Source organism: Heteronotia binoei, chromosome 2 (assembly GCF_032191835.1).
Source record: "Heteronotia binoei isolate CCM8104 ecotype False Entrance Well chromosome 2, APGP_CSIRO_Hbin_v1, whole genome shotgun sequence".
NCBI lineage: Eukaryota > Metazoa > Chordata > Lepidosauria > Squamata > Gekkonidae > Heteronotia > Heteronotia binoei.
The window spans coordinates 185,229,543-185,244,271 of NC_083224.1; the positions used below are offsets into that span (position 1 = coordinate 185,229,543).

The 14,729-nt window shown below is 46.1% G+C and overlaps 2 protein-coding genes across 2 annotated transcripts in view; both read left to right on the forward strand.

The window, feature by feature from the left end:
* NRTN (neurturin) overlaps positions 1 to 9,321 on the forward strand; it is a 140,848-nt gene extending 131,527 nt beyond the window's left edge. Inside the window, exon 3 of the mRNA XM_060232657.1 lies at positions 8,548 to 9,321. Within this exon, the coding sequence (XP_060088640.1) occupies positions 8,548 to 8,996 (449 nt within the window). The 3' untranslated portion in view covers positions 8,997 to 9,321. The remainder of the gene's footprint in view (positions 1 to 8,547) is intronic.
* The window catches only part of REEP6 (receptor accessory protein 6), a 518,143-nt gene that overhangs the window by 434,140 nt on the left and 69,274 nt on the right, over positions 1 to 14,729 (forward strand). The gene's annotated exons all lie outside the window — the stretch shown is intronic.

Here is a 14,729-nt window from a genome sequence, read left to right on the forward strand (position 1 = left end):
CATTTAAAGGGACGGCACACCTTTTCAATTCCTTCCTTCCATAGGAAATAATGAAGGATAGGGCACCTTCTTTTGGGGCTCATAGAATTGGACCCCCTGGTCCAATCTTTTTGAAATTTGGGGGGTATTTTGGGGAGAGGCACTAGATGATATACGGAAAATTTGGTGCCTCTATCCCAAAAAACAGGCCCCCCCAGAGCCCCAGATACCCGCAGATCAATTCTCCATGATTTTCTATGGGAATAAATCTCCATAGGGAATAACAGAGTTTCCAGCAGACATTTCCCTCCCCTCCCCCCGTTTTCTGACGATCCTGAAGCGGGGGGAGGGCCTCCAAACCGGGGGATCCCCTGCCTCCACCTGGGGATTGGCAACCCTAGATGACATCACTTCTGGTTTCATTAGGGTTGTCAAGTCCAACTCAAGAAATATCTGGGGAATTTGGGGGTGGAGCTAGGAACAAGGTTGTGTCAAGCACAATTGAACTCCAAAAGGAGTTCTGGCCATCACATTTAAAGGGACCACATGCCTTTTAAATGCCTTCTCTTCGTTGGAAATAATGGAGAATGGGGGCACGTTCTTTTGGGGCTCATAAAATTGGATCCTCTGTCCAGTCTTTTTGAAATTGGGTGGGGGAGAAGGTTGAGGAGAGGTGCCAGATGCTGTTCTGAAAATTTGGTTCCTCTGCCTCAAGAAACCGGCTCCCCTAGAGCCCCAGATACCCACAGACTGATTCTCTATTATACCCTAAGAGGACCAGTCTCCGTAGGGTATAATGGAAAGCCCGGCAATTCAAACCCCCCTTGACTCTGAAAAGGGGGAGGGCCTCCAAACTAGGTGATCCCCTGCCTCCAACAGTGGAGGGTTGGATGGTGGGTGTTGGTGTGATGCTGAAAAGCCCACCCCCATTCCCCCCCTGCCAGTCTGTTAAGTGGTGGTGGGAAATGGGGTGGGTGGGGACAGGCTGACTAGTCTCCTCTATTCAGCTGCTGCCCTTGAGGTAGAGGCACCAAATTTTCAGCATAGCATCTGATGCCTCTCCTCAAAGCACCCCACAGTTTGCAAAAAGATTGGACTAGGGGGTCCAATTCAATGAGCTCTAAAAGAAGGTGCCCCTATCCTCCATTATTTCCTATGGAAGGAAGGCATTTAAAAGGAGCATGGTCCCTTTAAATTTGATTACCAGAACTCCTTTTGGCATTCCATCATGCTTGTCACAGCCTTGCTCCTGGTTCCACCCCCAAAGTCTCCTGGCTCCACTCCCAAAGTCTCCTGGCTCCACCCCCAAAGTCCCCAGATATTTCATGGGTTGGACTTGGCAACCCTATCTGAGCATGGGGCACTGGGTGTATCAGGGGAAGTATTTGTGAATTTCCTGCACTGAGCATAGGGTTGAACTAGATGACCCTGCAAGTACATTTCAACACTATGATTCTGATTCGCCTGACCCAACTGGCTTTCACCTTGGTCACACAGCCACTGCAATGAACGTCACTTTTAAAGCCTGTGGGAAATGATTTGACTCAAGACAGCAGTGTGGGTGGGAGGAGGCTGCTCCTGCCTCCCCTCCACGCCTTTTCCCTCAACCAAAAAGCTCCGATGGGGAGCTATTTGAATACATTTGGAGGTGCACATGCTCAGAATACACCACATGTAGCAAATAACTCCCCACTCTTGCACATACCCTCACCCAGCAACTAGTATTTAGACGTACCAATTTTATTGCACACATCGGCTGGCCTGACAAAGTGACATTTATGTCAAATCTGTCCCTCAGGGCTTTTTTTGTATTTCCCAACCCAGAGCTGGCAACTAGGGTTGCCAAGTCCAATTCATGAAATATCTGGGGACTTTGGGGGTGGAGCCAGGAGACATTGGGGGTGGAGCCATAAGCAAAGTTGTGACAAGCACAATTGAACTCCAAAGGGAGTTCTGGTCATCATTTTAAGGGGACCACAAACCTTGTTAATGCCTTCCTTAAATTAGAAATAATGAACGGTGGGGCACCTTCTTTTGGGGCTCATAGAATTGGACCCCCTGGTCCAAACTTTTTGAAACTTGGAGAGCATTTTGAGGAGACCAATCAGATGCTACGCTGAAAATTTGGTACCTCTACCTCAAAAAACTGCCCCTCCAGAGCCCCAGATACCCCAGGATTAATTCTCTATTATACCCTATGACCCAGCAGACATGTCTGTCCCCCCCCCCCCCGCATTTCTGATTACCTTGAAGCTCTGGAGGGCCTCCAAACCAGGGCTGCCCTGCCCCTACCTGGGGATTGGCACCTCTACTCACGAGTTCATGAACTTCCAAGTTTTTCACAGTAACACAGGGCAACCAAAGGTTCAAGTTTACCTTCACACTATGCAAACGACCATTGCAAGGATTGTGCAACAAATGGAGGGTCTGGGCTCCTTTCGCAGCCATGTTGTTCTGCCTCCTCCCCCCCTCCCCTTCAGCCGTAAAGACGCAGGCACACCATCCAAAGAGCAAGGCTTTCCAATAGAGACAAGCCTCCGGAAGTAGAAAGTCACATGATGGCTGTGGGGGCGGGGCTTCCCCCCACTGGCCAACTGACTGCGGGTGAGAAGGAGCCTGAGAAAGCGGGAGAACCCCCGTTGGGACCTGGGGATTGGCAAGGCTAGCAGGAATTCTTGTGCATATTAGGTCTGATGTAGCCCCTGATGTAGCCAATCCTCCAAGAGCTTACAGGGCTCTTCTTACAGAACCTGTTGCAAGCTCCAGGAGGACTGGCTACATCAGGGGTGTGTGGCCTAATATGTAAAGGAGTTCCTGCTACAAAAAAAGCCCTGGACGTACCCTTCCTCTGAATGTGAACGTTCCACCTAGTCATTGTGGTTAGGGTTAGGCATTGCTGGACGACCTTTCCTTCATGAATCAAGTCACAGCACACTTTATTTATTTACTTCATTATTACCCTGTTTTCTTCCCAGCAGGGACTCAAGGCAGCTTAGATCATTCTCTTTTTTGTCCATTTTATCTCTGTGAATAGGATGAGAATGGCCCACGTTCACCCAGCAAGCTTCCATGGCAGAATGGGGATTTGAACCTGAGTCTCTCAAATACTAGTCCGGCACTGGCTGAGCCAATAATAAAAGTACCCACACTTTGAGCTTCAGGATTTATGAGAGGAAGTACACTAGCCCCCACCATGCCTCCAGTGTGGGCAAGGAAAGAATATTCCAACAGCGAATTTTCTCCTGCTATATGGCTGTGTTCATTGCTTCCTTAAAAATGAATATTAAGGTGCTTTTGGTGTCATATTGGAGGTTCCAGCAAATTTCTGTATTAGGGTTGCCAGCTCTGGGTTGGGAAATACATGGAGATTTGGGGAGTGGAGCCTGGGGAGGGGGCGGGGTCTGGAAGGGGAGAGACCTCAGTGGAGTAATATGCCAAATAGAAGATGAGGATGGAAGATATTGGATTTATATCCCGCCCTCCACTCCGAAGAGTCTCAGAGCGGCTCACAGTCTCCTTTACCTTCCTCCCCCACAACAAACACCCTGTGAGGTAGGTGGGGCTGGAGAGGACTCTCACAGCAGCTGCACTTTCAAGGACAACCTCTGCCGGAGCTATGGCTGACTCAAGGCCATGCTAGCAGGTGCAAGTGGAGGAGTGGGGAATCAAACCCGGTTCTCCCAGATAAGAGTCTGCACACTTAACCACTACACCAAACTGGCTCAAATAGTCCACTTTCCAAAGCATCCATTTTCTCCAGGGGAACTGGACTCTGTCATCTGGAGACAAGTTGCAATTCCATCCACCAGCTCAAGGCTCGCGACCCTAGCACAAGCTGAGAGCTAGTTTGGTGTAATGGCTAAGTGTGCAGACTCTCATCTGAGACAACCGGGTTTGATTCCCTGCTTCTCCACCTGCACCTGCTGAAGTGACCTTGAGTCCATCACAAGTTCTCACAGAGCTGTTCTTCTCAAGAGCAGTTTCTGTTAGAGCTCTCTCAGTCCCACCTACCTCACAGGGTGTCTGTTGTGGGGAAGGGGAAGGAGATTGTAAACCCCTCTGAGACTCCTTCGGGTAGTGAAGGGTGGGATATAAATCCAATCTCTTATTTTTCACTGTGTCACACTTTGACATTGACCTGGGAAGTGTTCCTAATTTTCCATCCCTGTGGTATCAATCCCCCCACCCAATCCCTGTTCCAAATTCCACTTCGCTCTTGTGTCAATAAAAGTTGCAAATATTTTTGTCCCACTTCTTCCGTCCTTGTGCTGAAATCGCCCCTACCCCATAACACAAATGCATTTTCAAACATTACTTGCATGTCAGTAAAACAGCATTATACTTTATATTATACATATAAACTATATACATTGGGATAGAAATACCATATAAATTACTTCTAAAATCCACGTGCTCATAGAACGGATGACTCTACAAAACCAGTAAGGCAAAGCACAAGACTAAATGAATGGCCAAAAAACCCCCAAAACAAAAACAGCTACTAAATGAAACAGAAGAACATTTCTCATCCTGACTTTGGGGGGGTGGTATAATTGATGGCTGTACAACAACCTGACATTTATAGTGAACTCTATGGTTGTACCCCCTCCCTGGTCCTACTGGAATGACCCCTGCCACTCAAAGGGATGATCGGGGAAAGAAAGAAAGAAAGAAAGAAAGAAAGAAAGAAAGAAAGAAAGAAAGAAAGAAAGAAAGAAAGAAAGAAAGAAAGAACTCCCCCCCCCCCCAACTTAGAATTCTGAGGATTTTTTTCCAAATTGGCTACAGCAAACTGCTGGCAGGGAATTGTCATTGGAATCAGATGGAGGGCCTTTGTTCTCAAGTCCTGGGCTAGGAATGAAGGAACGCCTCCGGCCATCAGGCTGTTTAGAAGGCCTTGGAGGAGACTTTGTGCAAGTCGTTAAATCTTCCTTGCAAATGAAGTCCAGGCTCCTTATGAAGCACATTGGATGCTCGATGCATGCTATGTAATAAGCGGGGCCAGGGCTTTTTTTTTGCAGAAAGAGCCCAGCAGGAATTCATTTGCATATAAGGCCTCACCCCTGACGCCAAGCCAGCTGGAACTGCATTCCTGGGCGTTCCTGCTCAAAAAAAGCCCCGAGAGGGGCATCTTCCCCCCCCCCCCCTAAAGCCCAAATGCTATCCTCTTCTGATGCACTGGACATAGTGTGATTAAGGCAGAACATGGTGACCAGAGGAACATCTCAATGAGCCAGGTCTTGGAACCCAAAGAAAACCACCTCTGAACCTTTTCGAAGATAGACGGGGCACTGATCCACATCCTTTATTTATTATTTATTTACATAAATTATCTCCCGCCTGTCTGGTCTTACAAGAGCCCATCAAGGTGGCTAACAATTCAAAACATGCATGATAAAATTACATTCTAAAACTGTTAAAGTAAATCCCACTTCCCAAATGTACCTCATTAAAACAACTGCATAAAGAGTTTAAAAACTCTTTAAATGGTGGTTTATTGGTGGTTTAAATGGTGCTTTAAATGGTGGTTAGGAAGGAGGAGCTATTGAGGGAACACCAAATGAAACAAAAAAGTCTTCACTCACTGGTGGGAGATGGCAACAGACTGACCTTGGGCCAGTCACAGTTCTCTCAGAGCTGTTCTCTCAGAGCTCTCTCAGCTCTGCCTATCTCACAAGGTGCCTGTTAAGGGGAGAGGAAGGGAAAGGAAATTGTAAGCCACTTTGAGAAAAAGCAGAATATAAAAAACTTCTCCTCTTCTTCAATAGCAGTGGGACCCACACACTTTGGTGACTCTGGAAATCTTTGGGGCACTAATTGCTCAATGTTTGGGTTTATTAAAAACTTTTTTTTAATTTAGAAACGGATATATACAAAATACAGATGTCTTTGTTTGTGTGATACATGGCATTGATTTAGCAAGACACATGGACTACAAAGACTATTCTGATTCATAATTCAGTGAGACAAACAGAATATAAATAAAATTTGACAGCTCACTAAATTGTTATAATATAAAAGATACATGTTGATTAACTTGCACATACAGATATAAAATAAAAATTAACATGGTTCTAATACCATAAACAACAAAAATTAAAATATCTCATAGCTATTCCTCCTATTTAATATTATAAAAGTAAACTATGATTTAATAATAATAATAAGCTTTTATTTATATCCCGCCCTCCCCGCCGAGGCAGGCTCAGGGCGGCTCACAAGTCATGTATACCATGATTATAATAATACAATTCATATAATAAAATACAATTAATAAATACGGTTAAAAGACAGTTACATAAGTATTTAAAAAACCACAATAATTGAAGGTGCTACATTACAGTAATATATATATATTCAGATGGCCAGATGTCACTTTCAGAGTTCCACCTTATAGGCTTGTTGAAAGAGGACAGTTTTGCAAGCCCTGCGGAACTGGTTAAAGTCCCGCAGGGCTCGCACTTCCTCTGGTAGCTGATTCCACCAGTGGGGAGCCATTATTGAGAAGGCCTGCTCCCTCGTTGCTTTCAGTTTGGCCTCCCTTGGTCCAGGTATTTTTAGGAGATTTTGGGAACTAGATCTCAGTGCTCTCTGGGGAACATATGGAGAGAGGTGGTCCCTAAGGTAGGCAGGTCCTCGGCCATATAGGGCTTTAAAGGTGATAACCAGCACCTTGTAGCGAACTCGGAACACAATTGGAAGCCACTGCAGCTCCCTCAGCCCAGGCTGCACGTGTTCCCACCGAGGTAGTCCCACTAACAGCCTGTTCCCACCGAGGTAGTCCCACTAACAGTCATTTATAATGACTGATTCTGTAATTCCTCAAAATATCAGTATCAACACAGAGAGATTGCTCAGAGTAGTTGATAACAAACATAAGGAGAGATTCCCTGTATAACCTTATCATTCCAGAATGTTATAAACATAGCCCAGCGTTCCACCTTGAAAATTTTCCAAGCTTGAAAATCTCTTCTGATACAGCTCATTGGTTTTAAAATGTGATGTTATTGCATATGTTTTAATCTATTAGCCACCTTGGTAGCCCTTGTGAGGGCAGAAAGATGGGCTATAAATTTTATAATATAAAAATTGAAAAAGTAAAGTTCCTGGTCTTCAATCCACCTAGGTTTGCTAGGTGCCCGGTTATGGTGAAAAACGCCCAGCAATTTTGGCTGCTGCCTGCCAGCGTTCAAAATAAAACTGTGATATAAGGGCTACCATACTTTTACTTATAATTTTCAATAATAGGCAAAACAATTTTCCGCAGAGCTTATTGTTAATTAATCATACAGCATGTAATTAAACAAAAAAAGGTAAAGGTAGTCCCCTGTGCAAGCACCAGTCGTTTCCGACTCTGGGGTGACGTTGCTTTCACAACATTTTCATGGCAGACTTTTTATGGGATGGTTTGCCTTTGCCTTCCCCAGTCATCTACACTTCCCCCCTGGCAAGCTGGGTACTCCTTTGACTGACTTTGGAAGGATGGAAGGCTGAGTCAACCTGAGCCGGCTACCTGAAACCAGCTTCCGCTGGGATCGAACTCAGGTCGTGAGCAGAGAATTCAGACTGCAGTACTGCAGCCTTACCACTCTGCGCCATGGGGCTACACAGCATGTGATTAACTAATAATAATAATAGATGCATTTCACGTTGTCACTTCTGCAGTATTATTAATTTCCTCTTCTTGTTAAGCTGTATGTAGTGAAGGAGTAAGCCAGTATCTTTTTAAAAAACTTATATGAGTCCTATGAATATATGTTCCCTGTAATAATTAAGTGAATAATTTGGGGATAAAGTTTTGATTTCATCCCAGGGTCTTACACCATATTAGTGTAATAAATATCACACCATATTAGTGTAATAAATTTTATCAGAGCATTGTTATCTGTATTTTTAAGGTGGTTCCTTAATGGAGAGTGGTTTGGCCAGCAATGAAATGGAAGGCTTTGCACAAGTTTTTTTAAAAAGATACTGTCTTACTCCTTGACCACATACAGCTTAACAAGAAGCAGAAATTAATAATACTGAAGAAGTGGCAACATGTCTATTATTATTATTAGTTAATTACATGCTGTATAATTAATCAACAGTGAGCTCCGTGGAAAATTGTTTTTATCGTCTATTATTGAAAAGTATAAGTATGGTAGCCCTTACATCACAGTTCTATTTTGTATTTTTTGGAGTGTATCTCAACTGGGATCCCATAATTGTTTTTTTGCCAATGTTCAAACGCAGGGGCAGTGATCTTCATCCCCATGCGATGTCACTTCTGTCATGACCCGGAAGCACCAGTATTGCACCAGGGAGACACGTCAGCTTTTAAAAAAACCCAACTATAGTTTCCATAGAGGTTTTGGGCAAGTTGCCCCCACACAATGCCAATGCTTCTGGGTCTCACAAGAAGTGACATTACTGAGTGGCAGTGACAATCATGCCCCTCCCCCCCAGATAAGTACCCACCACCTCTGCTGGTTGCCTGGCAACCCTGAATCCACTATCACCCACACTCAAGCCTTTACTCATTATGCTTTATTGGGCAAATGCTAACACCCATTCTTTTCATTTCAGACAGCACTTTGTTCGAGAGCTACACAGAGGGAGAAATCCGCCAGCTGATCTCCACGTTAATCGAGCGGTACAGCCAGTCCATGAACTCTGGAGGCCACGAGCTGCCGTTGTTCACCAAAGCCGCCAACCGGATGAAGCGTGCCAAGGCCCACCATAAGCCCTGTTCCCTCAAGGAACTGGAGGTCACTGTCAGTGATCTGGGCCTGGGTTACACCTCAGATGAGACGGTGTTGTTCCGCTACTGCAGCGGCACCTGTGATTCGTCTGTGCGGAACTATGACCTATCTTTGAGAAACGTGAGGAAGATGAGAAAGATCAAGAAAGAGAAAGTGAGGGCTCGGCCATGTTGCCGCCCCCTGGCTTATGACGATGACATCTCCTTCTTGGACGCGGGGAACCGTTACCACACGGTGAACGAGGTGTCAGCCAAAGAATGCGGTTGTGTGTGACGGAAGGAGTGGGAAGAAGGAGGGAAGCAGGAGAGTCGGGTTGCCCGCAAAGCAGCACCCGGAGGCTGCCGACACAAGCGTGGCTGTCCAAAGACGAGAATGGATGAGGAATGGAAAGAGACACCTTCATGCGGGACAGATAACTGGTGTTAAGTCTACCTCAGTATTGCAGATGGAAGCGCAGGGAAACCTTGAACCATCCACTAGGCCCTGGGGCCTGTTTATCTGTTGGGATATAAAGCAAGCTTACAAGCATTTACAGCATCACCCTTTCATGCCCTTTGGGAAGAGTTACCTTCCAGCGCAGTGGTGGTAGGAAAACCCTCCAGGTCCTTGGCCAAATGTCCACCGTTCTAGCCAAATGGTTGGCCTTGTTCAGAATGGGGCTTGTCCCCAGTATGGTTGGGATGTCAGGAAAAGGCCATCTCGTCCTAAGCTTTGCATACCAAAATGCTACCGAGAGAGGCATGTGCTATCTCGCTGAGGTGTTATTGGTTTCCTATCGACAGGCTGTGGTCTACAACATGGAGAGATAGTTTGGAGAATCCGGAGACCCTTATTTGAATTATTCTCTTTTGGCATTTGGAATTGGGGCCAGTTTTGTGCGAGCAGACACTTTTGACCCTGGGGAGAAATGGCTGGTTGATCAAGGACATATTCTCTCATGCTGTAAGACCGAGATGTGCTATTATTTTAATGTACATGCACAGTATAACCATGCTGTGTCCAACAATATACAAGGAATATAGACAGCTTTAAAATATCAAGTTATGTACAAAATGCTGCCATTCCTAATCGGATATTGCATCAACTTCTTCCCAGCTTGGTTTCCTAGCTTTCAAAAGATCCCCCTTTTGTCCCTTAAATTAAATTGAGGGAATACTTCACCCTCGGTGCCAAAGAAATTTGCTGTTGAAGTGTGTATACAAACAAAAGTGACCCTCTTCCCCATCTTCCAGCATAGCTTGCTGGATTTAGACATTTGTCCTGATTACGTACATAAGTTGCAAGTTGTAATCGACTTCTGGTGACCACAGCAAGGGGCTTTCAAAGCATGGATGGTTTGCCATTGTTTTGTGGCACCTTGCACATACTCTGGAGTATGTGCAAGGCGCCACAATGCTCGGTTCCTTCTGCTCATTTGCATCTTTCCCATCTTGCCCTTGATGTTTACCCATGGACATTGATAAAACACTGCCGGGAACTCATCTTGATGGGATTGCATGCATCAATATTTATTTTTGGGGTGTTTTACCAGTGTACATTGGTTCTGCATTTAGGAAACACTGCAGATGAACACCCTCGACAGTCTAATTCCTGTTGTAGCAGGCTCCTTTTCAGATGCTGTTCTCGCAGTGTGCAAGAGAGCATGGGAGCATCGGTAAAGCCATGTACCAAAAGAACCTTGTTACACTGTCACCCGTACAAGGGCATTGAAGTATTTACCAATGCGTGTAGCACATTGTTAATGTGAGAGGGGAGAAGGCATGAAGAAAGGGAAAGCTGCATCCAATTGCACGTGGAGAATTCGTGGTGCCTCCGTTCCATCTTGGAAACAAGACCCGGTCCAAAATCTAAGGATCGGTTCAGTCGAGAAGAAGTTTGGACACATCCCTTGTTACACCCTTGTGATTTTAAGCAGGGCTGCCTTGTTCCATCTGAGCATGGGAAGGGGTCTCCGGAGCAGCATGGATAAGGGAATCTGTAGCAGGAAGGGGAATTTTGGAATTGGCAAATATAGAATTTACACGAACGTCACTGTTGTTTACTCTGGACGGAAATAAATGATCTCTGGGACGCCGAGCCAGTGGCATTTGTCTCCTGGAAGAGGGCTGTTTTCTCTCTCTCCCTCTCGCTTGGCTTCGTTCCCAGGTAAAGAGAACGCTAAGCAGGAGGCGCTCATCCCCAGTTCCCTCGCTCCTGGAGGCCGTGAATGAAAACAGAGGGATATGGGCAAGCGCAAGGCCCGTCTTTTAATCATGAAAACTATACACACGACTGCTCTAGGGCCAAGAGCTGAACCCTGGCCCATGTTAGAAAGCACAAAGGGGTTCTCTTGGACCCACATACTTCTGCCCTAATGTTCTTGAGCTGGAGAAATAGGATCAGCAGCAGACAGGGAGATTGCAAGCCTTACTGTGTGCTTACTGACCACAAATAACGAGAGAGGTGATGATATTTGCAGGGGAAAGGTGGCAGTTGGGAGGAGGGACTTTATCCTCTCTCCTCACCACCCCCCAGCTAATTTCCTTCTGCTATCCTCCCATCCACCCACCTTTGATGCTTTCCCGTGCTTTCTGAGAAATCTGGTCTCAAAATCAAGTTGAGAGGAAGTGGCCGGGGGAGGGATGGAACTGTGATGAAAAGAGGTGGGGCAAGCAAGCTTCTTCTCTATCATCTGCTACTCTCAGAGGGGTTGTCGTAAGCCACTTTGGATCTTCATTGGGGAGAAAAGTGAGCTGTAAGTAGGGTTGCCAGGTCCCTCCTTGCAATCAGAGGGAGGCAGGGGATGACTTACAGGTTGCAGGAGGTTGCCTAAAATGGTGTTACAATGGCATCACTTCTGGTGTGCACTGGAAGTAATGTCATCACTTCATTGATGACATGGGAATGATCTGATATGTGGGCAAAAATTCTATGGTAGAAGCCATTTTTATCATAGAGATTTTGTCCAAATACCAGAGCATCCCATGCACCCCAGTGATGCAATGACACTACTTCTGGTGTGGTCCAGAAGTGAAATCACCACATTCCCAACAACACTGCTATGATACTAGCCCAGGCCCCCTTCCCTGCTGCCAGTAAGTCCCCGCACTGCCCAGTTGATTGGGAGCGGGGCACGGGGACTAGGTAGAAATGAAATTAACAAATAAATGGAGTTAAGAAGTTCTGAATGTCTGGCTCTGCCCTCGGGAGAGGCTGACTTCCCCTTTTAAGGCCGTTTCTGGATTGAAACTGAATTGAAACTGGGTTCGACTGTCCCAGTTTCCATTGCTGAAGAAGTTCTGCTTCTTCCTCAGCCGGGCTCCAAGTGGCAATATTCAAGCAGTTCGCAAAGATTTGGTCAGACCACTTTGGAATGTCAGTATGGGAAACTTGAATCCCCCCCCCCCCTCATTTTGATCCCAAAGCTTACCCTTTACCAGAGTTAAGTCCAAGTCAAACCCCAAAAAGGACAGGAGAATACGCAACCTTTCTCTCACAGGTTCAGATGGAATTCACTCTATGACAAAAGAGAGTTTCTGAGCATGCACAGAGCTCTTTTGCCTTTCAGATGAGTAACCACAACCCACCTGCTCCCAGATATGAAGGGGAAGTCCTTCCCTCTTCAAAGGATTCCCTTCCGAAATAAGGAATGGCACAAAGCCCTGGGGCAGAGCATCTCTTTGTAGGTCAAAGATCCCTGATTCAATCCCAGTAAAAGAATCTCACCAGGGCTTTTTTGGTAGAAAAAAAACCTAACAGGAACTTATTTGCATATTAGGTCACACCCACTGATGTCACTGGAAGTTACATCACCCATTCAGTAGGTTACTTTCCGCATATCGACACAGAACAGTACAGTGCCATCTGCTTCATTTCATGGATGTGTGTTCTCAATGAGAGACCTTGTTCCCCCCCCCTCCACCATACACACACACACAGAGCCACATGCAGCGGAGCAGGCAGTGACAGGCCCAGCTTCTCCCAGAGCAGCTCTACATCTCTCACTCTCTTCACAAGCCCATTTGAGGCTGGAGGCAGCAGAGAGGATGAAGTGCGTGGTCTAGGAGCGTGTAGCTGCCTAGTGCCTTCCTCTGCCAGAGGCCTTTTTTTGAGCTGGAACCCTGGCCAAGCCAGCCGGAACTGTGTTCCTGTGCGTTCCTGCTTTTAAAAAAAACGCCCTGGATCTCACATAGAAGGTGCTGGGAGGCAGTCAAAGGAGATGGAACTGTGCCAAATGTCTTACTTGATATAAGGCCAAAAGCTGTAGTGAATTTCAGTGCTGTTGCTCATCGGTTAGAGTACCAGCCTTACATGCAAATGTCCTCGATGCAGTCTTGGGTGACAGAAAGGCTCTTCTCTATTGGGGTGCTGTTGCCAGTCAGAACATACAATACTGGGCTGGACAGAGGGTCTGATTGTGTATATTCACGAGCCATAGTCATAGTTTAGGACTGAACTACAGATTACAACTTGTGACATGCAGGGTTGGGATTCTCCCCTGAACCTGTCTTTGACACCCAAAGTCAGACATCAGGAATGGGAGAAATTAATTTCCCAAGTGTGCAGGGGCCAATTCAGAATGGGACTACAAGCTATTGGGAGAAGGGGCTTTAGCCTTCCCCTCTCACCATTTTCTTGACCCAAAATGGCTTGGTTCGGGCAGAGTGGTATTTGCCCTCTTGAGAGGCTGTACATGTAGCCCCATCAGTAAACATGCAGCCTCCAGTGGGGTAAATAAGGCCTCTTGGGGCCATTTCAGATCAGGAAAATGAGAGGAAGGCTGAAATCCCCAGTGCCACAATCTTGATCTGAATTAAGGCAAAGATAGTCCCCTGTGCAAGCACCGAGTCATTACCAACCCATGAGGTGACGTCACATCATGACATTTTCTTGGCAGACTTTTTATGGGGTGGTTTGCTATTGCCTTCCCTAGTCAAGCAAGCCAATTACTCATTTTACCGATGGAAGGCTGAGTCAATCTTGAGCTGACTAGTGGCTACCTGAACTCAGCTTCTGCTGGGATCAAACTCAGGTCATGAGCAGAGCTTGGACTGCAGTACCGCAGCTTACCACTCTGTGCCATGGGGCTCTTCTGAATTAGGCTCCTCCAAACATGATTCCCCGTTTTGACATTTGACTGTCAATATCAAAGAAGAAGACCGCAGATTTATTCATTGTCCTATTCTCTGAATCAGAATCTCAGAGCGGTTTACAATCTCCTTTATCCTCGTTCCCCACAGCAGACGCTCTGTGAGGTAGGTGGGGCTGAGAGAGCTCTCCCAGAAGCCACCCTTTCAAATACAACTCTGCAAGAGCTATGGCTAACCCAAGGCCATTCCAGCAGCTGCAAGTGGGAGGAGTGGGGAATGAAACCTGGTTCTCCCAGATAAGAGTCCGCACACTTAACCATTACACCAAATAGGCTCCCAGACCCTAGGTGTTACAAATTGTAATGTGGAATTTGGGCCTCATTGATGAAGTTTCTGATTGGCAGCAGAAGGTCCCGGATTTAGCATCTAGATCTCAGGTTGCATAGTTGGGAAAGGACCTGGCAAAGGAGAAAGATAGATGAGCCAAGACATTAACCCTGCACGAGGCAGCTTCTTGTGTTTAGCATTCTCACTGTTTAGATATTGGTTTCTATGCCAGCGCCTACAAACATTGCTTTCTCCTTTGCCATCTCTATTTGTTTTGAGGGCCATTGGTTCCTCTGGATCCATCTGGCTTACCAGGATATTTCTTAATCTCTGCTTTCAAGTGCCACAATTCTTTCCAACAGTATCCTGCCTCCCCCCCACATTTTAACTTACAATTTTGTGTGCGAACCATTTTCCAAAAAGCACAGAGAGAGATGGAGAGAGAGAGAGAGAGGAAGGATCTGTAAACAAAATTGCTCCATCTCGAACTCTTTCCCTCTTGTCACGTTAAGTGTTCTTAAGAAATCCCCCCAGAAGAGGACAGCCAGACCCTGATCCGCCACACGCATCGTGAACCTTTCCAGATAATTTCTGGAGAAGTTCAATTGGC